This window comes from Mizuhopecten yessoensis, unplaced genomic scaffold (genome assembly GCF_002113885.1).
Source record: "Mizuhopecten yessoensis strain PY_sf001 unplaced genomic scaffold, ASM211388v2 scaffold7635, whole genome shotgun sequence".
Lineage (NCBI taxonomy): Eukaryota > Metazoa > Mollusca > Bivalvia > Pectinida > Pectinidae > Mizuhopecten > Mizuhopecten yessoensis.
In genome coordinates this window covers 229,121-256,080 of record NW_018407146.1, presented here as the reverse complement: position 1 = coordinate 256,080, position 26,960 = coordinate 229,121, and the positions used below count along the sequence as shown (strand labels likewise).

The following is a 26,960-nucleotide window of genomic DNA, read 5'->3' as shown; positions in this document are numbered from 1 at the left end:
ACATGTACCCTATTTTCAAAGTAGAAAACTCATACATATACCACATATACAAATTTGTAAAGTAGCATACACCCTTAAGTCTAACACAAATAACAGTTATATTGTTCAAGGTAGCAGATATCTCTAAGGGAGATAACTCTAACACAAACTGCACCTATGACAATTAAATAAGGATATATCTGAAAGGGATATAAGTCAATGACACAGATCAGGTATATTTGGAAGTACATACATATACAGTATCTTTAAAGAGATTACACGATGTTTAGCAAATTTATTGAAATAATTTTTTGTTCCTTGTTTAAACAAGAGGCCCATGGGCCTTAACGGTCACCTGATATATTTATACAGTGAGTTGATTTCGTTTTTAACATGAACAGAAATATTATTCAAAGTGACAAAAAACAATAAAACCACCTTATTCAATATCAAGCATACAGATTTCAGACTAAAAAGGATTTGAAACTAGCACCTCTGATTCTAAACAAGGAAAATGAAGAAATTTTAGCACACTAACTCCCTTGAGCCCCACCCTACAGCCCTTGGGGGTAGGGCTGGCTCAAAATTTTCAAAGTATCAAACTGTCAACTCAAGGTTATAATTCCAATCAAGTTATTAACATGTAATATTCAAAGTATCAGTTGCCATTATAAACCATAATACTTTTGCCCCCCAGGGGGTAAACGTGAGACCCTAGGGTCATAAACCTTAAGACCCTTCCATCTATGAAGAGTATTTGATTCTACCATATCTGGGTCTTGAGAAGAAGATTTTTGAAATTTTAGTCAATTCGACCCTTTTTGGCCCCGCCCCTCAGGCCCCTGGGGGCGTAGGACTAAACCGGCAACTATTTTTGTTGACCTTTGTCCATGGAAGGTCCCTGCAAAATTTCATTGCAATTGGTTCAGGGGTTTTGGAGAAGAAGATTTTTGAAATTTTAGTCAATTTGACCCCTTTTGGCCCGCCCCTCAGGCCCCTGAGGGCGTAGGACTAAACTGGCAACCAGTTTTGTTGACCTTTGTCCATGGAAGGTCCTTGCAAAATTTCATTGAAATTGGTTCAGGGGTTTTGGAGAAGAAGTCGAAAATGTAAATTGTTTACGGACGGACGACGGACGACGAACGACGGACGACGGACGACGACGGACAAAAGGCGATCACATTAGGTCACTTGAGACTTTGTCTCAGGTGACCTAATAAAAAAAAGAACAAAACTTCTTTCAGTGACAACGATAAGTATTTATTACAAACAAATGAAGTTATCACAGAGATTTTGGTTAGAGAACCATAGGTTTATAGTATACACGCTAAGTTACCCCTCCACAATACAGAGTGTAGGAAAGTATAGAAATCTCTAAAAATAATCTTCAAACATCAACAACACTCACTTCATACTAGATAATATTTGTAATAAAAAAATCTTTTCACATTTTAAGTTTGCATATTTTATTTGTGTATGACAATTTTCACATGTTATTGTCATATTATAAATTGTTGTAAGAGTATACATTTTGTTATGTAATCTACATTTTATGTAAACAACAGAAATGCATTTTAAGTACTTGACCCGAGACTTTCCATACACGTGTGTACACAAATTGAAATATTTGTCTATAATTTTTGAGACTATATCACAACTTTCAGAATGTACCTACAATTGGACATTATCGATGTGAAAAAATCTATTAAAAATTGAATACTGGTGAAGAATTCGAACCAAAGCCATATCTATAGGGTACAACCACAGGTAAGAAAAAATAAATACATAGTGGATTGTATAGATAAAAGATGTGGTGTAGCATTTGGAATGCTTTACAAAATATTACATGGAATGTCTTTGTACAGTCAAGCACTATCATCACAAACATTATCATCACAAGCTCAGTTACGTGAAATATCTTTGTCATTCATCTGGCATGTTTTTGGTCCCAAAGATTTCATAATAATATTGATTGTATCACATGATTTGCTGATATGACTGAGAATTTTTTTTAATTAAAGGAAATAAATTTATTATTGCACTAATAAGTATACCTTTCACATGGCAACTCAACACACATACCTGGTATATGTATACAATATTTTATCACAAAATGAGAATAATTATTTTGCCAGTTCAATCTGTTGTGAACATTTAAATTCTTCATGGAATAATGAACTTACAGAGGAGCAGAAAATGACACATAATTCAAACATCTATAAATAAAAGAGTAACAAATATATATTCACATATAACAAATGTCAAATTTAATTGTTAAATAAGTACAGCTGTAGGTTTTTTCAATTTTATTTTATACACAAACACATCAAAGTAAAAAAAAAAAGGACATTTGAAATTAACATGCTAACCCTTTCACCACTGTAAACCATAATGGACTCATCCAGATCAATGCATGGTAGAGTCTACTCAAGTACCTAACCAAAACTCACATACCGTATTTAACCTTTGATAAGGCACCAATATCTCATAAAGTAATGGCTAGGGTCAGTACAGAGTAACTAACCAAAACTCACATACCGTATTTTACCTATTATAAGGCACCAATACCTCATAAAGTAATGGCTAGGGTCAGTACAGAGGACCTAACCAAAACTCACATACCGTATTTAACGTATGATTAGGCATCAATATCTCATAAAGAAATGGCTAGTGTCAGTACAGAGTACATAACCAAAACTCACATACCATATTTAACCTATGATAAGGCATCAATATCTCATACAGTAATGACTAGTGTCAGTACAGAATACCAAAAATCACATACCGTATTTAACCTATGATTAGGCATCAATATCTCATAAAGAAATGGCTAGTGTCAGTACAGAGTACCTAACCAAAACTTACATACCGTATTTAACCTATGATAACACCAATATCTCATACAGTAATGGCTAGTGTCAGTACAGAGGACCTAACCAAAACTCACATACCGTATTTTACCTATTATAAGGCACCAATACCTCATAAAGTAATGGCTAGGGTCAGTACAGAGGACCTAACCAAAACTCACATACCGTATGTAACCTTTGATAAGGCACCAATATCTCATAAAGTAATGGCTAATGTCAGTACAGAGTACCTAACCAAAATTCACATACCATATTTAACCTATGATAAGGCACCAATATCTCATACAGGAATGGCTAGGGTCAGTACAGAGTACCTAACCAAAATTCACATACCATATTTAACCTATGATAAGGCACCAATATCTTATTAAGTAATGGCTAGTGTCAGTACAGAGGACCTAACCAAAACTCACATACCGTATGTAACCTTTGATAAGGCACCAATATCTCATAAAGAAATGGCTAGTGTCAGTACAGAGTACATAACCAAAACTCACATACCATATTTAACCTATGATAAGGCACCAATATCTTATTAAGTAATGGCTAGTGTCAGTACAGAGTACCTAACCAAAACTCACATACCGTATTTAACCTATGATAAGGCATCAATATCTCATACAGTAATGACTAGTGTCAGTACAGAGTACCAAAACTCACATACCGTATTTAACCTATGATTAGGCATCAATATCTCATAAAGTAATGGCTAGTGTCAGTACAGAGTACCTAACCAAAACTCACATACCATATTTAACCTATGATAAGCCCAGGGGTCTGTGCAAGAAAAGATGTCAATGTTAGGAAGTGGACTTATTACCGGATATGAGACTGTTTTACCAGTCATAAGCTTAGACTGGACATTGTTGTCCACCAATTTGTTAGAACCAAACAGGCTGCCATGTGGCAAGTATACAACAGGTATCATTGCAAGTGAATTATATGGCACAAAATTAAAGAGCAACGTTAGCTATTATTTATGCAATGAATTAATCTTATGCAAAGTAATCAAAAGGAAAAGATGACCATGACCCACTCCCCATATAATCTTATATGAGTGAAAAAGCAAGATGTAAAGAACTTTGCCGACTTGAAAAATCAAAAATGAGGGTGAACATTTTTAGTTTTATTTATGACAAAACAGACTTATATAGTGAAACCTTGTTGATGCAGACATGTTGGTTTATAAAAACATGTCACCAAAGCAGGAATAATCAGTCAATGGTACTCAGTTATGTAGACAGAACCAGTGTGTCCACTAAACCGGTGTAACAAAGTGGTACAACACTCACTATAACAATCAACGGTCCATCTGGGACACTATTTCATGCTCTACCGAATTAAAATTGTACATTTAATTAAAATTCTGTTTCATTTCTTACCAGAGATTCCTTTAATAGGGGAAGCCAAAATATCCATACTAACAAAATAGAACTGTTCATATACATAACACAGTAAACACAGTATGAAAAGGACTTAATGCGTTAAGGGACATTTTTGGTCTCAGGCTCAAAAAAGTAAAAAAATTCAACTTGAATTATTTACCAATTTCTGTTATAAACATCACATTGGTTAATTGGAGCAATCTTTGTTTGTGCATATTTTTTTCTAACGCACATGCCTAGATGCCCTACCATAGCAACGAAATTGCATTGCTATGCAGAAATAGCCAAACTATGGTGTTTTTGGACAGTTAGCTAGGAGAAAGCAAAGCCTCCACATTTACTCCAGATTACGAATATAACAGCTAATTCAAAATGCCCGATGAGGCCGGAAATGACCCTTAAAGCCCCTAGTCCTTTCTCTTTTTCATACTGTAGGTAACCTGACACTAAACAATAAATGCAAAGTATGTAAATTAACACATTTTGAATCTGAAAGTATTGGTTTATTCAAGACAACAAAATGATGTAATATTGTCCAGTATATATTAGTCTGATTTATCATATGCTATTGTGTATAGTAATCCAAGCACACATCTAGGTAGGCTAAACTGGGTTTCCTTATTTAAAACAACTTTTTGCATACATGTATATAAATTTAATTTCTTTTACAACAACTATGGCGTAAGTTATTCAACTTATATTAATCACTCTTGTTGGCCTGGATGATACCACGCGGGGAGTCTTAATGTGGAAGGAAACTGAAGTACCAAGAGAAAACCCATGCCATCAGGCAGATGATCCATACCTATTCACGTCTGATCAGAGCATCAAACCGAGGCTGTCTTGGTGAAAAGCGAGTGCGTTATCCACTCTGCCACCTGACCACCCTGGGTTTCCTTACGTATTTCAATGGTGCCATCATATTAATGTTCTTTGGAGTAAGAAGTTCTAGTAGAAAAAATTGGAACGACGAATTGCGTTTACACTATAGACATGTAAATAGTGAAAACAGATGATGCTACAATATATTCTGGGGACTAATGTTCCCAATGCCACTTATAACCCTCTCCGATCTCCCGTTGTCCTGACAGTGAGTTTGTGCCGTTGATGAGAGGCTGGTCGACAAAGTTCACCACACATGTCGCTGTGGTTTGACAGGGAGCTCCCTCTAACTCAAACATGAGGAGCATGTTGTTGGCTGTCAGGTATGGCTTGGGGACAAACAGGCGAACCTGTGGCCCCTCCTTAGGCCAGTAACGTCCTAGATTGATGTGATCTTTGAGGAGGACCTGACCCTAAGAAGATGAAGAAAACCAAGTGTCATTCAAATCAATGCTGGAATGTTTGAAAATAAATATAAATACCTAACCTGTATAACAATGAAACTTCTAATACAAATCAGCATGTCACCTCTGTCCAGAAAACTATTATACCACAGACTGGAAACGGTCACTGATGTAAGTTGTGTTTGAAATAAAGGCTTGATTTATATTTCTGCATGTTTGCAGGAATTTTGTTTTCAGATTTTTTTAAATGTATGAAATACAGACATTCTATTCAATTTCAGTCACAAAACTTTGAAATATAATGTCTCTGAATAAAAAATATCAACAATTTTAATACCACAGCATTTCCTACCTTTGTCCATCCAGTCATGTCCAGGTAGGTATCTTCGGGGTCACCACTAATGGTCAGTTTACCCATGTAGATGGATGGAGTCATCAGTCCCTCTCCAGACTTTGGACTATCCCTATATAGGAATGATATTGTACTTTCAAATAAAATACAGGCCTCAAAGCGATTTTTTTAAACTGGGTATCCCAGGGGGCACCAGAGGAAAAAACAGTAAGACAATGAAGAATGAAAACATTAGTGCCAGGGTCCTGATGGTATTGCTTTGCTCTTTGTAAATCATAAGCAAAATTTCCAATAAAACATTCAAACAATATTTCATTCACAAATTGAAGAATTGTCATTAGAGACTCACAAGAGAGGGAATGTTGAAGGAATATCAGAGATTTTCCAGGAACTTTACCCAAGGGGATGTCAAATGACCCGAGGTTGACCAGTCTTACCCCTAGGGGATGTTAGAGGGGTTGCGATTGTCCTAACTAACCAAAGAAGAGAATATTAGATAGGATAAGATTATCTTCATCAGGGATGTACGAAGGGTTGAGATTTCTAGACTTACTCAGGGGATGTAAGATAGGTTGAGGTTTTAAGACTTACCCCAGGGGATGAAAGATGGGATATAGTTTCTAGACTTACCCCAGGGGATGTAAGAGGGGTTGATGTTTTTAAACTTACCCCAGGAGGTGCAAGAGGAGTCAAGGTTTTTAGACTTACCCAAGGGGATGTAAGAGGGGTTGAGGTTTCTAGACTTACCCTAGGGGTAGTAAGAGGGGTTGAGGTTTCTAGACTTACCCCAGGGGTGGTAAGATGTGTTGAGGTTTCTAGACTTACCCTAGGGTTAGTAAGAGGGGATGGGGTTTCTAGACTTACTCCAGGGGTAGTAAGAGGGGATGGGGTTTCTAGACTTACCCCAGGGGATGTAAGAGAGGTTGATTTTTCTAGACTTGCCCCAGGGGATGTAAGAGGGGTTGAGGTTTTTAGACTTGCCCCAGGGGATGTAAGAGGAGTTGAGGTTTCTAGACTTGCCCCAGGGGATGTAAGAGGGGTTGAGGTTTCTAGACTTGCCCCAGGGTTAGTAAGAGGGGTTGATGTTTCTAAACTTACCCCAGGGGCAGTAAGAGGGGTTGAGGTTTCTAGACTTACCCCAGGGGTAGTAAGAGGTGTTGATGTTTCTAGACTTATCATAGGGGTAGTAAGAAGGGTTGAGGTTTCTAGACTTGCCCCAGGGGTAGTAAGAGGGGATGGGGTTTCTAGACTTACCCCAGGGGTAGTAAGAGGGGATGGGGTTTCTAGACTTACCCCTGGGTTAGTAAGAGGGGTTGATGTTTCTAAACTTACCCCAGGGGCAGTAAGAGGGGTTGAGGTTTCTAGACTTGCCCCAGGGGATGTAAGAGGGGTTGATGATTCTAGAATTTCCCCAGGGGATGAAAGAGGGGATGGTGTTTCTAGACTTACCCCAGGGGTAGTAAGAGGGGTTGAGGTTTATAGACTTACACTACGGAGATGTCTGAGGGGTTGAGGTTGTCCAGAGACAGAGGAAACACTGCCCAGTCAGTGAGTACCTCTCCTTGTAAGGTTACATTCTGGATTATACCCTGTAAGACAGAAAGGTAATCCACAGTTTACTCAATATACATGTTGTATTGTATCAAAATCACTACATTCACCAAAGGCCAGTTATAGTTTTATACATCATTGAAAAGAATTTTATTATATTATAGTAAAATCGACAAGAAACTTCAGGCTTTAGATTTCTAGGAGCATAACCATTAAGGGTTCCTGAAACATTCTGCTCATCACGTTAGTTTAAAATAACCTTTGTGTTTTGAAGATTAATCAGTTTGGAAATATGTGATATCAAAGATTCACTTTCTACACAAACAATATTTATGTAGGAACTAAACATGTCGCAACATTTCAAGACCGACTGGTCCCTTTGTCAAGCTATGAATCATAGCTTGACAAAGGGACCAGTCGGTCTTGAAACATTGTGACACGTTCAATACCTACATTGTTTGTGTAGAAAGTAAAACTTTGATATAACCTTGGTGTTGTTTATGTATGTATACCATGGTGTTGTCTATATTTACCTTGGTGTTGTTTATGTGTGTATACCATGGTGTTGTTTATTTGTGTATACCATGGTGTTGTCTATATTTACCTTGGTGTTGTTTATGTGTGTATACCATGGTGTTGTTTATGTGTGTATACCATGGTGTTGTTTATGTGTGTATACCTTGGTGTTGTTTATATTTACCTCGGTGTTGTTTATGTGTGTATACCATGGTGTTGTTTATGTGTGTATACCTTGGTGTTGTTTATATTTTCCTCGGTGTTGTTTATGTGTGTATACCATGGTGTGGTTTATGTGTGTATACCATGGTGTTGTTTATATTTCCCTTGGTGTTGTTTATGTGTGTATACCTTGGTGTTGTTTATGTGTGTATACCATTGTGTTGTTTATATTTACCTTGGTGTTGCTTATGTGTGTATACCATGTTGTTGTTTATATTTACCCTGGTGTTGATTATGTGTGTATACCATGGTGTTGTTTGTATTTACCTTGGTGTTGTTTATGTGTGTTTACCATGGTGTTGTTTATATTTACCTTGGTGGTGGTGTTGTTGTGTGTATATCAGTGTTGTTTATATTTACCATGGTGTTGTTTATTTTTACCTTGGTGTTGTTTATGTGTGTATGCCATGTTGTTGTTTATATTTACCCTGGTGTTGATTATGTGTGTATACCATGGTGTTGTTTGTATTTACCTTGGTGTTGTTTATGTGTGTTTACCATGGTGTTGTTTATATTTACCTTGGTGTTGCTTATGTGTGTATACCATGTTGTTGTTTATATTTACCCTGGGGTTGGTTATGTGTGTATACCATGGGGTTGTTTATATTTACCTTGGTGGTGGTGTTGTTGTGTGTATATCAGTGTTGTTTATATTTACCATGGTGTTGTTTATTTTTTCCTTGATGTTGTTAATATTAAACTTGGTGTTGTTTATATTTACCTTGGTGTTGGTTATGTGTGTATACCATGGTGTTGTTTATATTTACCTTGGTGGTGGTGTTGTTGTGTGTATATCAGTGTTGTTTATATTTACCATGGTGTTGTTTATTTTTACCTTGATGTTGTTAATATTAAACTTGGTGTTGTTTATATTTACCTTGGTGTTGTTGTTGTTGTGTGTATACCAGTGTTGTTTATATTTACTTTGGTGTTGTGTGTATACCAGTGTTGTTTATATTTATCATGGTGTTGTTTATTTTTACCTTAATGTTGTTAATATTTACCTTGTTGTTGTTTATATTTACCTTGGTGTTGTTGTTGTTGTGTGTATACCAGTGTTGTTTATATTTACCTTGGTGTTGTTTTTGTGTGTGTATACCAGTGTTGTTTATATTTACCATGGTGATGTTGTTGTGTGTATACTAGTGTTGTTTATATTTACCTTGGTGTTGTTGTTGTTGTGTGTATACCAGTGTTGTATATATTTATCTCAGTGTTGTTTATTTTTACCTTGGTGATGTTTATATTTACCTTGGTGTTGTTTATATTTACGATGGTGCGGTTTATATTTACCTTGGTGTTGTTAATATTGACCATGGTGTTGTTTATATTTACATTGGTGTTGTTTATATTTACCTTGGTGTTGTTTATATTTACCTTGGTGTTGTTTATATTTACCTTGGTGTTGTTTAAATTTACCTTGGTGTTGTTTATATTGACCATGGTTTTGTTTATATCTACCTTGGTGTTATTTATATTTACCTTGGTGTTATTTATATTTACTTTGGTGTTGTTGTGAGTATACCAGTGTTGTTAATATTTACCATGGTGTTGTTTATATTTACCTTGGTGTTGTATATATTTACCTTGGTGTTGGTTATGTGTGTATACCTTGGTGTTGTTTATATTTACCTTGGTGTTGTTTATATTTACCTTGGTGTTGTTTAAATTTACCTTGGTGTTGTTTATATTGACCATGGTTTTGTTTATATTTACCTTGGTGTTGTTGTTGTGAGTATACCAGTGTTGTTAATATTTACCATGGTTTTGTTTATATTTACCTTGGTGTTGTATATATTTACCTTGGTGTTGTTTATATTTACCTTGGTGTTGTTTATATCTACCTTGGTGTTGTTTATATCTACCTTGGTGTTATTTATATTTACCTTGGTGTTGTTGTTGTGAGTATACCAGTGTTGTTTATATTTATCATGGTGTTGTTTATATTTACCTTGGTGTTGTTTATATTTACCTTGGTGTTGTTTATATTTACCTTGGTGTTGTTGTTGATACCACTGCCATAGTTGATGTGTCCCTGGTTCTCCACCAATATGTCCAGTGTTGAACCCTGCTTGCCAGTTATTGTAACACTAGCAGACTTTTCCCTGATAATGACACCCTGGGGTACCTGAGTAACAGCCAGCAATACATATAACTAGTATAGGGATAATGACACCCTGGGGTACCTGAATACCAGTGTTGTTTATATTTATCATGGTGTTGTTTATATTTACCTTGGTGTTGTTTATGTGTGTATACCATGGTGTTGTTTATATTTACCTTGGTGTTGCTTATATCTACCTTGGTGTTGTTTATATCTACCTTGGTGTTATTTATATTTACCTTGGTGTTGTTTATATTTACTTTGGTGTTGTTGTGAGTATACCAGTGTTGTTAATATTTACCATGGTTTTGTTTATATTTACCTTGGTGTTGTTGTTGATACCACTGCCATAGTTGATGTGTCCCTGGTTCTCCACCAATATGTCCAGTGTTGAACCCTGCTTGCCCGTTATTGTAACACTAGCAGACTTTTCCCTGATAATGACACCCTGGCGTACCTGAGTAACAGCCAGCAATACATATAAATAGTATAGAGATAATGACACCCTGGGGTAACTGAGTAACAGCCAGAAATACATATAACTAATATAGAGATAATGACACCCTGGGGTACCTGATTAAGAGCCAGAAATACATATAACTAGTATAGAGATCTTGGTGTTGTTGTGGTGAGTATACCAGTGTTGTTAATATTTACCATGGTTTTGTTTATATTTACCTTGGTGTTGTTGTTGTGAGTATACCAGTGTTGTTAATATTTACCATGGTTTTGTTTATATTTACCTTGGTGTTGTTGTTGTGAGTATACCAGTGTTGTTTATATTTATCATGGTGTTGTTTATATTTACCTTGGTGTTGTATATATTTACCTTGGTGTTGGTTATGTGTGTATACCTTGGTGTTGTTTATATTTACCTTGGTGTTGGTTATATCTACCTTGGTGTTGTTTATATTTACCTTGTTGTTGTTGTTGATCCCACTGCCATAGTTGATGTGTCCCTGGTTCTCCACCAATATGTCCAGTGTTGAACCCTGCTTGCCAGTTATTGGAACACTAGCAGACTTTTCCCTGATAATGACACCCTGGCGTACCTGAGTAACAGCCAGCAATACATATAAATAGTATAGAGATAATGACACCCTGGGGTACATGAGTAACAGCCAGCAAAACATATAACTAGTATAGAGATAATGACACCTTACCTTGGTGTTGTTTATATTGACCATGGTGTTGTTTATATCTACCTTGGTGTTGTTTATATTTTCCTTGGTGTTGTTGTTGATACCACTGCCATAGTTGATGTGTCCCTGGTTCTCCACCAATATGTCCAGTGTTGAACCCTGCTTGCCCGTTATTGTAACACTAGCAGACTTTTCCCTGATAATGACACCCTGGCGTACCTGAGTAACAGCCAGCAATACATATAACTAGTATAGAGATACTGACACCCTGGGGTACCTGAGTAACAGCCAGCAACACATATAACTAGTATAGAGATAATGACAGCCTGGAGTTCCTGAGTAACAGCCAGAAATACATATAACCAGTATAGAGATAATGACACCCTGGGGTACCTGATTAAGAGCCAGAAATACATATAACTAGTATAGAGCCTTGGTGTTGTTTATATCTACCTTGGTGTTATTTATATTTACCTTGGTGTTGTTGTTGTGAGTATACCAGTGTTGTTAATATTTACCATGGTTTTGTTTATATTTACCTTGGTGTTGTTGTTGATACCACTGCCATAGTTGATGTGTCCCTGGTTCTCCACCAATATGTCCAGGGTTGAACCCTGCTTGCCAGTTATTGTAACACTAGCAGACTTTTCCCTGATAATGACACCCTGGGGTACCTGAGTAACAGCCAGAAATACAATTCAGGAATGGGGTTTGAGCACAAAAACTGAGCTAGCGCATGGTTTCATAAACACAGGTCCAGCGTATCCCAGTTCATCAACAGGAAACTATGCTAGATTAAAGATCAACTGTTAGAAAGGAGCTAGTCTTTATCTCTTTTCATTAATGTATGAGCTTTATTTCCTTACGTTAACATATGCTGTATACTTCAATCATGAAAACATTACCAGGTTCATGTAGATACGGCTACTGTAATTTTACAAATAAAAGATATCTCAATACCAGTAGATTGTCATATATATGTAGGAGTTATGGAAATGGAAATGCTACCTAAGAGTGAAGATTGCTGATACTTTTACCTGAAATTTAGAAGTTTCATGTCCTCCATCCCTACATAGACTATTTTTCTCCATCTTACTATCTGGGAATTACCCCATACATATACTGTAGTTGAATTTTTCAATCATGATATCTTTATGCGATATATAATTGTATGAAATCTTGTAAATTGCTGATTTTATAATATGTTTGATTTTACCTTGTCGACCATGACATAGCCACGATCTCTGACCCCTGGTACAGCCAGGGTCTGGGAAACCACACTCTTCTTCAGGATGTGTCGGTACAAGGCAAATCCCTGGTACTGGAATATCACACAAGTCACGACAAACTTAGCATACACCAGCTACACATACAACATCACAGCTCAATATTTATAGCTACAAAAAAGATCAACAAGATGTTGGTGAAACTCAATTTCAAAACTTTCTCTCTACTAACTGTACGTCAAGTGATTTACTATGACTTACTACATATCTTGTATTAAGTGCCCCCCTAGCTCTCCACCCTCACATTGCATATGAAAAAAATGTGTTAGTTACACACTCCAATCCCAGATCTTTAACATTTTTTGTTGCAACTCTTCACCATTTTGTAGAAAATTGATAAAAAATGTTGTCATAATGGAGGTATTCCATTTGATGAGCCTGTGTTAATGTTGACACCGTGATAGTTACAAAACTTTTACGGTAGCAAGTAAAAGTAAGTTAAACAAGTAAAAACTTCATGACATCATATCTGACCAGAGGGATCTCCTACCTGGCCTACAGACTCCATGGTCACTGGGTACTGGGACTTGATGGGACCCTTGGGACTCAGCTGAGTGATAGCATCTTGTAATGTAGACACCTAGATCATCACAAAATAGAAAACATCTCATTAACAAAGAAGCTATAATTAAATGAACTTTTAAAATTGATTCTTTAATTCCGGCATCCTATTTCAATTAATTTAAATATAGAAAATGTTTACAAATATGGAATGATAACACACAGATAGTAAGCTGTATGACAAGGAAAATCTATCCCTGTAGTGTTTTACTAATTGAATGTAAAAAATCACACTGCACCAAAACCATCCCTTTGTACAAAAATCTCAGTGTGATATGTTATGTAAATTATCATAAAAATTAATTACAATTCATTAAGATATCAAGAAAAACGAAGCCACACTTACAAACTTCATGTTCACTTCCCCATAACGAGCTTTCTTTGTGGAAGGCGGTATCGGTATATCAGGCAGGGTTCGGTACTGTAACACATCAAGGGGATCATTCATTCTATACATCCAGGTGAAGTACCGTAAATACTATGTTAATTTTCAGCAATGTTCACGGGAAATAGTTTCCATTCATTAAGAATCTCAAGAAAATGTATTGCACAAACTAGTCATTTTTTATCAATTTCAGAATATAACGTATGGGATGTCACTGAACATTTTCTATCAGAAAATATATTTTCCTACCTTTGATATGATCTGCCGTAATTCAATGTACTTGGTAGTTATGTCTCCTGCCTCAGTGAGTGGACCGTCGTAGTCGTAGCTTGTGGGGACAGGTTGGAACGGAGAATAGTTGGCACCTGCAATATACAGTCAAACTCTCAATCAAACAAAACGGCTTCAGGGTCAAACCTGTGTGCTTTTTAAGAGTGTTGCATGGAAAATACTAGTATGTACCAACGAAGGCTGGTATTAAAATCCTTGTTTAAGTTAGGAGTGGTACTGATACCAGTTTCATTTTACAGGTATACTGCTGTTTTAGTACAGAAGTACTGGTAATTTATTAAATATCAATGTTACCATTCATCAAGTCTATGGAATGTTAAAATTAGATAATGATTGACAGAAGCTGTTGGTCCTTTAGCGGCTATACCGAACATAAACATATACTAAAGTGTATACTGAACATATATATATACTGAAGTGTATACTGAACAAAAACATATACTGAAGTGTATACCGAACATAAACATATACTGAAGAGTATACTGAACATAAACATATACTGTAGTGTATACTGAACATAAACATATACTGAATTGTATACTGAACATAAACATATACTGAAGCGTATACTGAACATAAACATATACTGTAGTGTATACTGAACATAAACATACACTTCAGTATATGTTTATGTTCAGGATACACTTCAGTATATATATATGTTTAGTATACACTTCAGTATATGTTTATGTTTAGTATACACTTCAGTATATGTTTATGTACAGTATTCACTTCAGAATATGTGTATGTTCAGTATACACTTCAGTATATTTTTATGTTCAGTATACATTTCAGTATACCCTTCAGTATATGTTTATGTTCAGTGTACACTTCAGTATACCCTTCAGTATATGTGTATGTTCAGTATACACTTCAGTATATGTGTATACCGAACATAAACATATACTGAAGTGTATACTGAACATACACATATACTGAAGGGTATACTAAACATACACATATACTGAAGTGTATACGGAAGTGTATACTTAACATACACATATAGTGAAGTGTATACTGAAGTGTATACTGAACATAAACATATACTGAAGTGTATATTGAACATACACATATACTGAAGGGTATACTGAACATACACATATACTGAAGGGCATACTGAAGTGTATAGTGAACATAAACATATACTGAAGTGTATACTGTACATAAACATATACTGAAGGGTATACTGAAGTGTACACTGAACATAAACATATACTGAAGTATATACTGTACATAAACATATCCTGAAGGGTATACTAAACATACACATATACTGAAGTGTATACTGAACAAACACATATACTTAAAATGTAAACTGAACCTAAATATATACTGAAGTGTATACTGTACATAAACATATACTGAAGGGTATACTGAAGTGTACACTGAACATAAACATATACTGAAGTATATACTGTACATAAACATATACTGAAGGGTATACTAAACATACACATATACTGAAGTGTATACTGTACATAAACATATACTGAAGTGTATACTGAACACGGACATATACTGAAGTGTATACTGAACAAACACATATACTGAAGTGTATACTGAACATATATATATACTTAAGTGTATACTGAACATAAACATATACTGAAGTGTATACTGAACATAAACATTTACTGAAGTGTATACTGAACATACACATATACTGAAGTGTATACTGAACATAAACATATACTGAAGTGTATACTTAACATAAATATGTATTGAAGTGTATACTGAACACGGACATATACTGAAGCTACCAGTAGTAGTTAAGGATGTACACCTCTGAGAAGTCAAACATTTCCTGTAATGAACTTTTTTTCTTATATTGATTTTTGGAAAAAGGAGATAATAGCATAGTAGAAAATGCAAAAAAAAATATATGTCCATGTGTTCGTTTTTGCGCTATGATCGGTCAAAGATACCAATATAACACAATAGGTGATTTAAGGTGAATTTTCAGGTTTTGACCATTTGCAGAACAAATTCATACAATTTCTTCCAAATGTGTTATCAGATATGTATGAATGTTTGTAGAATTGATAAAAATATTATTTTCTTTTCAATTATGGAAGTAAAATTTCTTAATCTTATTCATTTTACTCAGAAATGCGATTTTAGTTACCCCTACCCCTTATTTTTCAATGAAAAAATACACATTTTTTGCAGATTAAACGCTTGATATAAAAAAATCCTGTATTAAACTTTTTTTAGTATTCAATGAATCAAAAGAAAATGTGTTTCTTTTTCTAAACAGCCACAAAAATGGGGGGTCGGTGTGCTTCTTTTTTTGTCCCATTATTATTTGTGTTATTTTTCACCTTTTTCGGGGTCAAAAATCAAAAGTGCTTCAGTTACCCTAATATGTAAAAAAAAATACCAATAATATATAACTTTCCACTTTTTTGCATATTATTTTAATCATAGTGAACATTATAAAGTTGTACAGCAAAATTGAACCTGCTACATTTAACAATGGTGACACGATGACAACTTAAATTCTTGTAAAAAATGTTCTACACACAACAGACATCTAGTTTTTTGACATGTTTTTCAGATGTGTGTTTGCTATTAAACCTATCATAATTTGTTCAATATTACAAAAACCCGTTACACCAGTTCAAAACGAGACTTGAACGTGACTGAAACCTCAGAAGAGTACATCCTTAAGTGTCAATTGATGGGTGTTGAAGCAAAAAAAGAATTTCATAATTTACTACTGTTTATAGAGAATTTTTTCCCCAGGCAAATTTTCATCTTTCACCAGTAAAACAACAATAACCCACTTTTAATTTCGCCCTTCTTATTTAGTTTCGTTGTATTTTACGTTATTTACTAATATTCGTTGTAATGATAAAGCCCTCACAACAGAGGGCCAAACAGGCAAAAATTAAACTGCAGCGAAAATTTCGATATTACGTAAAGAATGTCCTTAAAATTACTTCAAAATAAAAAGTGTCAGTTTATAAATGAGCCTGCTGTTTTATCATGATATCAGAGAAATATTTTCATTATTAAAATTATTAACAGGATATACTTACCTGTACTAAGTCAGTTCACTGGGGCAATGTATTTACTTTACAGATTTAAATAATGTGTTGCAAAGTACTGCAAATGCAACTTTTTAATGCTTTTATGAGAAACTTTTTCAGGATCCTGCCATAACATACCATTCCAGAAGCCAAAATTGGTTCCACCTTCAAACATATACCTATAAATAAAAGTAATAGATACATGAGCCACTCATACATAATGTTGTCGCATCAGTACACGTGTCTATCACAAATACTGTTGTCACAGGATAATGTGACTCTGTGCTATCATACTTACACATATTAACATTGAAAACCTTGGTTAATTTCAACTTTTACCTTAAACAAAATGAATAAAAGCAGGAAAATTATCTAATAGATTACAATTTACAATCTTTTACTCAACAATTTTTGAAGTTAATCGTAGCCTGAACCCATAGTACCACAGTTTATCTCTTACATGTTAATGTTGGCTCCATAATCCAGAAGGAGGTCAAGACTAGCAGCCACTTTGTTGGTGTCGGTCACTGAATGTTTCTGTCCCCAGTGGTCAAGCCAGCCCGTGTAAAACTCTGAGTTCACCTAAATAGTATAAAAACAATCATTAATTGTAGCATTTGCATTATATTATTAACAGGGAAGTGTATTCTGAGCAATCCATTGTCCCCAACATTCGGAGAAACTTCTGTATAAAAAAAAAACATTTTAAAATATGAAGGGCCATAACTTTGTATATTATGAGCGGGATATAAGACCCAATTTTACCACATGACACTTTGCCATCTACAGAGGAACTTGTATACAAAATTTGACATTTGAAGGTAATATCTAATATGAGATATATCCCAGACATAATGATACATGATGAACAAAAGTATATGTAAAAGACCCACATTTAGGCGGCATTTGTTTCTCATGATCCAAACAGTTGAATTGGTTGTACCAGAGTTGTTCGTTTTTGAAATAAGGTTGGACCTAGTAATCTGCACGGCCTGCATAAATCTTTGCAGGGCTGCCAGGATTTATACCCGAAAATGATACATTTAAAAACAGACATTTAAAAACAGACAAACTGGTTGAACTGGATGTGCGAAAGGGGCCATTCCATCTTTGCGTATTGCAGAGTTATCTTCTCTTGGGAGCAGGGATTGATTGTTACGTCACTTGTTTGTGAGAGAAACGGCATAAATTTTTGAGAAAACGATGTAATTTTCTCACACAGACCAATGACGTAACAATCAATACCTGCTCCCAAGAGAAGATAACTCTTGACGGAATAGTGATGCATGATGAACAAAGGGACATCACTCTGTCTATAATGAGGTACACGTACAAGACCCACATTTAGTTTGCGACACTCTGCCAGTCCAAGAGGTACTCACATACAAAATTTGGCAATTGAAGGTGACAGAGTACATGAGATATATCCCAGACAAAGTGAAGCATGATAAACAAAGGGACATCACTCTATAATGTGTGGCACAAGATCTAACTTCAGTAGGCAACACTCTGCCATCCCAAGAAGTATTCACATACGATATTTGACAAACGCAGGTAAAAACACATTTGAAAATGATTTATGATTAGAAAGTTAATTAAGCACAATTCTCAAGTGTTTAATTTGGTTCTGTTGATGGCACACCTAGGATATTGAAACCTATTAAATTGCTGGTCACCTTCTTATGGATGTTGAAAAGTCATCTTTAATTTGAAATTTGGGTTTTAACTTGAGTCAGTTAAGTTGTAAACACATTGCAGTTGCCATGTCAAGGATAATCCTGGAGGGGGTCATGGGGCCATTGACTCCTCAAAACTGAAATTGACCCCTCCATGTTCCAATTTTATTTTATTTTACATAGAATGGCCCCTCTTAATTTTGATATTGGCTAAAAATAACTGAAAATGCCCACTGCTCTCAAATTCCATTTTTTTCCCTGCCATGTTACACAATAAATGATACCTGTCCAAAGATCTTAGTATAATCTATTTAAACGTATCAGGTTACCTGAATATCAATGAAAAATCTGTATTAATTTGATTTGAGTTTAAAAAATTCAATTTATTTTTAATATTTAAGCGGCTAAAAACCTACCAGAGGACCCTTTGGTTCATAATCTCTCTGTGCCTTAAAGCTGGCTTCTGGGTTCACTGAAATAGACAAAAAGAAATATAAAAAATATAACCACCTACCCATACTTACACTGTATATAACACGTACTTGGTGTGATGGAAACACATAAGTAGTTAGAAACAGTCACTTCATAGGAAAACCAATACCGATTACCTAGTTGCATAAAAATTTCATAAGTTATTTCTTGCAGCTAAAATTAACAGATTTTTTTTTTCACAAGAGATCAAGAGCTGTCACTTACAGGTCACTCCAAAGTCCACTGTGGCGTACACCTCAGGAATGTAACCACACTTGAGGAACCCATCCGAGGCGCCATCAGTAGTGAAGAGGACGACGTCCTTCCCCAGGTGGAACCTGGCCCTGTCACGGAGATGGGAGGTGTAGTTTCTGTCACAGGCAAAGTAACTGCCGTACTCGTTTTCTATCTGGACCATGATTATTGGTCCCCCGTTATTATACAGGAGGGGCTTAAGCTTTGGTAACAGGACATCCATCCACTGGTCTACAAACTTGATGTAAGCTGTTGGTGAAAATGTACAGGATAAAAGTCACAAGGCTATCTTGAAGACTTATGTACATCTAAAACAAATACAATAATGTATCTATTATTTCACATTGTTCAGCCTCCATTTTCTTGTATACAATTAATTTACTATGTTTAACACATGTATGTTATGACTCCTATAAGCTGTACTGCTTTTGGAATAAACTGAATTGAATTTCAAAAAATATCATACATAATAGCCTTATATCTCAGAAACATTTCACGTTTTTGCTCAGTTATTTAGTTTTTTTATCAAAAGAAGATTCACCAAGAAAAAAAGATACCAAACTTAAACATAAAATCACCTTTGGTTTCTCAAATTGGTGTGCAATCAAAAGGAAAAAATGTTTTGGAATGTTACAATCTTTAGTCAAACAGTTAATTGTATATGCATTGTAATTTTACTTTGGGATCTTTATTGATACCCATACCAGTAATTCAAAAAGTTAAAATACTGATATCATTACAAGTTAACTAAACTGTATTATAATTGGGATAATGTTCCATATTACAAAATGTTTTCCTTAATAAAGGCAGCCTTGTAGATAATTCTAGCATATTCTTAAGTTCTCCTTACTTGGATCCATGGTTCTGAATACTGTTGCTGGATTTTCTTTTAGTATCCAAGCAGGAAATCCACCCTATAAATACAAACAGAAATATGAACAAAGAAAAATATTGTAGATTAGAGATCTGAAATTATTCCTTTGGCTTCAAAACTATCAATGTCTGTAAAAATCTTCTTTTAGACAGCTTAGAGAGACAAGAACAATTAGAGACCTTAAAATTAGTGCGGACAATCATTTTAACAATCTTGAACTGAAATTTAATCATCTAGCTACTACAAAACCACCGACAGAACTGATTTATAAGATCATTGACAAATATCCTGAAAATATCAAAATAACTTTAAAATGTCCTTTTACATACTTGCCAACTCACTATTTAGGAGGGGAGACCCCTAAATTGTTTACCCTTAAATGTTTAGTATTTTCAACCAGTGATTTGCTAAGCTATCCCTACATTATAAGATCTTATTATTTCTTCTGAAAGAACAACTCAAAATCTGTAATTTTAAAGGGTTATTTTGTCTCTTGGGGGGTATATACATGTACACATTCTTTATTTATGTTTTCATTTTGAGAATGCACAATCTCCCAAAAAGAAATTTCAAAAAGTGGGCAAGTATGCTTTTACTACAGATTAATTATCTGGTTCTCATCAATAACTTACAAAGTCTCATTCACCACAGATGTATGGTCCTGACCTCATCAATAACTTACAAAGTCTCATTCACCAAAGATGTATGGTCCTAACCTCATCAATAACTTACAAAGTCCCATTCGCCACAGATGTATGGTCCTGCCCTCATCAATAACTTACAAAGTCCCATTCGTCGCAGATGTATGGTCCTGACCTCATCAATAATTTACCAAGTCCCATTCACCACAGATGTATGGCCCTGCCCTTATCAATAACTTACAAAGTCCCATTCGCCGCAGATGTATGGTCCTGCCCTCATCACAACCAGCAAGCCCACATCCTGGGCAGTTTTTAGGAAGGCCACCAAATCCTGCTGTCCTGTAAAGTCATATACATCTTTCTCTGGCTGGTGAATATTCCATGGTACATACCTGAATCAAAACATAATACACAAACATAACAAGAGGCCCATGGGCCTTAACGGTCACCTGAGTCTATAGTATTTATTTTTGTTGTTGAAATATGTACCAATTTGAGTAAAAAATAGTATAATGTTAACTTAACTTTGTCAGGACCATGAGCTGATCATTCCTAGACCAATTTTAAGTGAGATCGGCCTATTAGAACTTAGTAGCAAAATAGCGGCCATGGCAGCCAAATTGTATTTCTGATTGACCCGAAAAATAACAACACTTTGTCAGGACCATGATTCGATCATTCCTACAAAGTTTCAGTTCAATCGGCCAAGTAGATCTTTACTTTAAGTTTGAAATAGTTTACCAAAATGGCAGCCGTGGTGGCCATATTGGATTTCTGATCGACCCGAAAAATAACAACACTTTGTCAGGACCATGAGTCAATCATTCCTACAAAGTTTCAGTTCAATCGGCCTAGCAGAACTTGACTTTAAGTTTGAAATATGTTTTCAAAATGGTGGCCGTGGCGGCCATATTGGATTTATGATTGACCTGAAAAATAACAACACTTTGTCAGGACCATGAGTCGATCATTCCTACAAACTTTAAGTTCAATCGGTCCAGCAGAACTTGACTTTAAGTTTGAAATAGGTTTTCAAAATGGCGGCCGTGGCGGCCATATTGGATTTCTGATCGACCCGAAAAATAACAACACTTTGTCAGGACCATGAGGCGATCATTCCTACCAACTTTCAGTTCAATCGGCCCAGCAGAACTTGACTTTAAGTTTGAAATGTAAAATGTTAACGGACGACGGACGACGACGGACGAAAACGGATAGCAATAGGTCACTTGAGCTAAAGCTCAGGTGACCTAAAAAGCCCATTTTTCATGATTATGTTTATAAATGCTTAAAGGTTTTGAAATAATTTTCATATATTGCTATAAATTAAAATATATAAAGAAAAAACTCACAGCTGGATGGCATTAAGTCCAGCAGCATACATCTTGAGGAGTCTGTCTTTCCAGTAGGCTTGAGGAACCCGGCTGTAGTGGATACTCCCGGACACATAGCGGAATGGCTTCCCATCCTTCAGGAATGTGTTCTTGTCGTAGTCTAATGTGAAATTAGCACCATTCACCTGTAAAATTATCAAGTTGTCATAAAGTTCATAACACAGAAAAACAGGTATCATGAAGAATTACATATTTGAAGAACTGAGATTTAATTGACTTACGTAAATATACAAGTAAATGAGAAGGAATCAACCAATGTTTGACATCTTGATGTACAGACAAGTTCCAGTTTGAAAAAATAAATTCAATGCAAATGATAAACCAAACCAGAACTTCCTTAAAACATTTGAATTTTATAAGAGTGACAAGGCTTATCACTGATTTAATTTGAGTGTTTTAATTTCATTCAAAAAGAAATTTATTTTTATAATTTATTTCAGCAATAATTAAGTAAAAGTATATTCGAATACTTTTTCATTAAAAAGTTATTTGTGTCTAGCTCTTTGTATAAAACTGGCATTAATTTCGCATTTATTTGTACGTTGTATTGTAAAATTATTTTATTCATATATTTCAATTTTCTGCAAAACGGTCCGCGCACGAGTATTGCTTACGAGTTTGTATGTCAAATACATATGATGAGGTAATACAATAGTTTAGACGTGAGAGCAACCGCCCTATTGCTAACGATTCTATGGGTAAATTATTTAATACCTTACCCTAAATGCTGTCCACACCTAGGATACACCCCCACCATAAAAAGACAATCAAGACTCTCTAGACAACTTCGAATATTCATGACTTGTTTGTCTATCAAAACGATGCATTACACACTTATGCACTGAACAGTTTCAGTCAACTCGAAATCATCGAATTAAATCAAAAATGAAACAATTACCTCGGAGCATAACGACAATAAGCTGATGATAGTGGTTAACGACACGACCGCAAGATTTGATACTGCCGCCATTTTGTTTGATCATGTGATCGTATATAGCTGTACAGTCATGTGATATTTTGAGTGCGTTCGGTTAAGAAGATTTTGGAAAGTAATCTGTCGTGAGCAATTAACATTCTCCTTTAATTAACAATCATTTGTGCCATATTGTAAGTCACATAAAAACACCAATGACACATAAATAAAACAGAGATCCCGAGTCTCTTAATGCATGGTTCCAAACTTGGTTAGTAACATTCAATCCAGAAAAAAAACTGAGGTAATTTTTGTTTCAAACTTGGTTGAAATTGATGAAGATTTACAATTAGAACTTAATGGCGAATTTTTAAATTTTACTGATCATCATAAACATTTAGGTGTAATTTTTAATTCAAGTGCAAAATGGGGGAATCATATTTGTGCAATATATACTTCAGTTATGAAAGAAGTCAACGTCTTACGTAGACTAAAATACTTATTAAATCGTGATAATCTTTTAAAGATTTATCAATCATTTATTTTACCAGTTTTAGAATATGCTTGTGAATTGTGGGATGGTTGTACAACTTATGAAACAGAAATGTTAGAGAAAGCCCAAAGAAAAGCGTCTCGTATTATAACTGGTCATCCTCCATATGCCCGAATTGAAGACTTACTTTTTGAAACTGGTATAGAAACTCTTTCGAATCGAAGAAAACGCAGAAAAATCCAACTTTTGTATAAAATGCATAACAAATTAACTCCAGACTATTTAAATTCTCTATTGCCATCTTCCGTTGCAGAAAATAATCGTTATACCCTTAGAAACAATGATGATTATAGAATTCGTCCTTTCGGGCTTTCTCTAACAAATTCATCTTTTATACCTTCAACTCTTCGCGGTTGGAATTCATTGGACCTTTCAATACGATCATTAACCTCATTACATTCTTTTAAAAACTCGTTAATTTCAAATGTGCTATCTCCTTCACCAATCTACTTAGGATTCGGTGAACGTAAATTGAATATTTTGCATACTAAACTTAGACATTAGTGTAGTCCACTTAAATATGATCTTTTTAGAGTAAATCTGGTTGATAGTCCAGTTATTGTGGCCATCCCTTTTGAAAATGCCTTTCACTTTTTTTGTGAGTGCTTACTTTTTAACAACGAAAGACATACCCTGCTCCTAAATTTGAATGCCTTGCATGTTGATTTTAATTTAGAATTGCTATTGTTTGGAAATAGTCAACTTTCGGTAGAAAACAACTTAAGTATCTTTAGACATGTGCATCAACACATCAAATCCAGCAATAGGTTTTGATAGTTATAATTACTTTTCTATTTTTATTTATGTGTAAGTTGTTATATGTGTTTATGAAATTGAATTTCATTATTTTGCCTGATTTATTTGTTACATTGATTCTGTTCATTTTGAAATTACTCTACCAGGATACATATGTCATGAAATCTGTATAATTTATAATTTATTCAAATGCGGATCGATTTCTCAGTTTACACGTTTACTTTTCTAGGTAACACCCCTCCCCTCCATCTCCAGTGTAAAGAGAGATATAGTGTACAATTATAAAGTGGAAAAATATATCGCAACATGTAAAGGGAAACAAAATACCTTTCTCCAAAAATGGATACTCTTTTCTAACTTAATGATACCATAGCTTATCTACCAAATATTGTGTATTATTCACATATGCACCTATAACTTGTACCTAATTCGATTGCCAACCGAGATGTGTATTATCCAATTTCACAGGTACTACATGTGTTATGCACTTCTGGGAGGGGAATTCGAAAGTTATACTTAAATATCCAAAGTACGAAAGAAAGAGTGTATGCAAGTTGTGTTTTTGTACTATCTTTTGTAAAATAACATGTGAAAAAAAGAACAAAAAATGTTGAAAAAAAACACACAAAAAAACTAAAAAACATACATATTAGGGCGAAACAGCCTTGGGCGAACGGGATTTTGGCCTAGAGCGAAACGGCCCGAATCCAAGAAAAAAAGGAAATTACGAGGCGATTAACGCTCGCCCCTAGCACTTTGTGTATCTTGGTCTGCACGCTCGCCCCTAGCACATTGTGTACCTTGGTCTGCACGCTCGCCCCTTGCACCTTGTGTACCTTGGTCTGCACGCTCGCCCCTATCACCTTATGTTCCTTGGTCTGCACGCTCGCCCCTAGCACCTTGTGTATTTTGATCTGCACGCTCGCCCCTAGCACATTGTTTACCTTGGTCTGCACGCTCGCCCCTTGCACCTTGTGTACCTTGGTCTGCACGCTCGCCCCTAACACCTTATGTACCTTGGTCTGCACGCTCGCCCCTAGCACCTTATGTACATTGGTCTGCACGCTCGCCCCTAGAACCTTGTGTACCTTGGTCTGCACGCTCGCCCCTAACACCTTATGTACCTTGGTCTGCACGCTCGCCCCTAGCACCTTATGTACATTGGTCTGCACGCTCGCCCCTAGCACCTTGTGTACCTTGGTCTGCACGCTCGCCCCTAGAACCTTGTGTACCTTGGTCTGCACGCTCGCCCCTAGCACCTTGTTTACCTTGGTCTGCACGCTCGCCCCTAGCACCAATTGACAATTGTTTTATTCTCATAAACAATAACAATAAAGTGTAGAGAATACATATATACAAATGGGTGGCAATAATACATGGTGGAACAGGATGGACATTAGTATTGTAAATTAATTATGTCATTAATATTGGTAATACATTTTGCCAATGATGTCAATTCATGTTGTGTTACATAATTGAATAATGTATGATATTTAAATGTGTTTCTTGGTCTGCACGCTCGCCCCTAGCACCTTGTGTACCTTGGTCTGCACGCTCGCCCCTAGCACCTTGTGTATCTTGGTCTGCACGCTCCGGTTGAACAAGGTGGACACACATTTTTTCGCACCGGCGATGGACTGCTTTATCAACTCTACACAACATGGAGCAGGATCGTGTACATAGGATACAACATAAACATGTGACGAAGGTTTGTGTGTTTATCTTTCGGAAAAATAGACTTTGATAGTATCTTTCTTTGTGCACGCATTACGCTACACCCGTGTACCGAGTAACGTACGAGTACCGCTCACGAAGTCCACGCGTCGCTGTTACCTGGGGCGTGTCCCTAGAACTATGAACATGTCTGATAACTCCACTTCAGAGATACTTACCCAGACTAGAGAAGTTTTGTCTGCAGGCGAGAATAGTCAACTCAACCATATTAGTTTCAAGTTTTATTCGAACTTTAGGCCATTGGCCCATCAGTATACAATACATATGATACACAAATCATGGACAATGTACAGATAATGAAGGCAATCATATTCCATTATAATACCCTTAATTTGTTTGCCTCATAGATGAATTTTCCTAGTATACACAATTCTTTAATATTATGGACACTCAATAACTGAACGGCTTTAAACACAGATGTTTTTTTCCAATAATAGCTTTTGATAAAACGTGATCTGAGATTTTGGAATTTAGAACAGACTAATAAAAAATGAAATTCGTCCTCTACTTCAGAGAGGGAGTTACACTGTTTACAATATCTGTGTTCTCTAGGTATATTTTTATACCTTCCAACTTCTACAGCCAAAGAATGTGTAGATGTACGGATTCGAGTTAACAAATGCGATATTTCATTGGTATATATTTTGTGAGGTAAAATTGTAATGATTCTCCGAAATCAATGATATTTGTATACAATAAACATTTTGGAGTGTTTTCCAGTGAGGCCCTAC

The 26,960-nt window shown here is 35.6% G+C and overlaps 1 protein-coding gene across 1 annotated transcript; it reads right to left on the bottom strand.

The window, feature by feature from the left end:
- Positions 1 to 2,904: 2,904 nt before the first annotated feature.
- LOC110454023 (beta-galactosidase-like) lies at positions 2,905 to 23,267 on the bottom strand. Its single transcript, XM_021503331.1, has 16 exons — positions 23,172 to 23,267; positions 22,232 to 22,398; positions 21,121 to 21,271; positions 20,215 to 20,278; positions 19,335 to 19,613; positions 19,055 to 19,110; positions 17,423 to 17,544; positions 17,101 to 17,141; positions 13,889 to 14,004; positions 13,601 to 13,675; positions 13,184 to 13,273; positions 12,624 to 12,728; positions 11,947 to 12,081; positions 7,361 to 7,461; positions 5,873 to 5,984; positions 2,905 to 5,529 (listed from the first exon to the last, which is right to left on the bottom strand). The coding sequence occupies exons 1-16, from the start codon at positions 23,241 to 23,243 to the stop codon at positions 5,272 to 5,274; spliced, it is 1,944 nt and encodes a 647-aa protein (XP_021359006.1). The 5' UTR covers positions 23,244 to 23,267; the 3' UTR covers positions 2,905 to 5,271.
- Between the last annotated feature and the right edge of the window lie 3,693 nt (positions 23,268 to 26,960).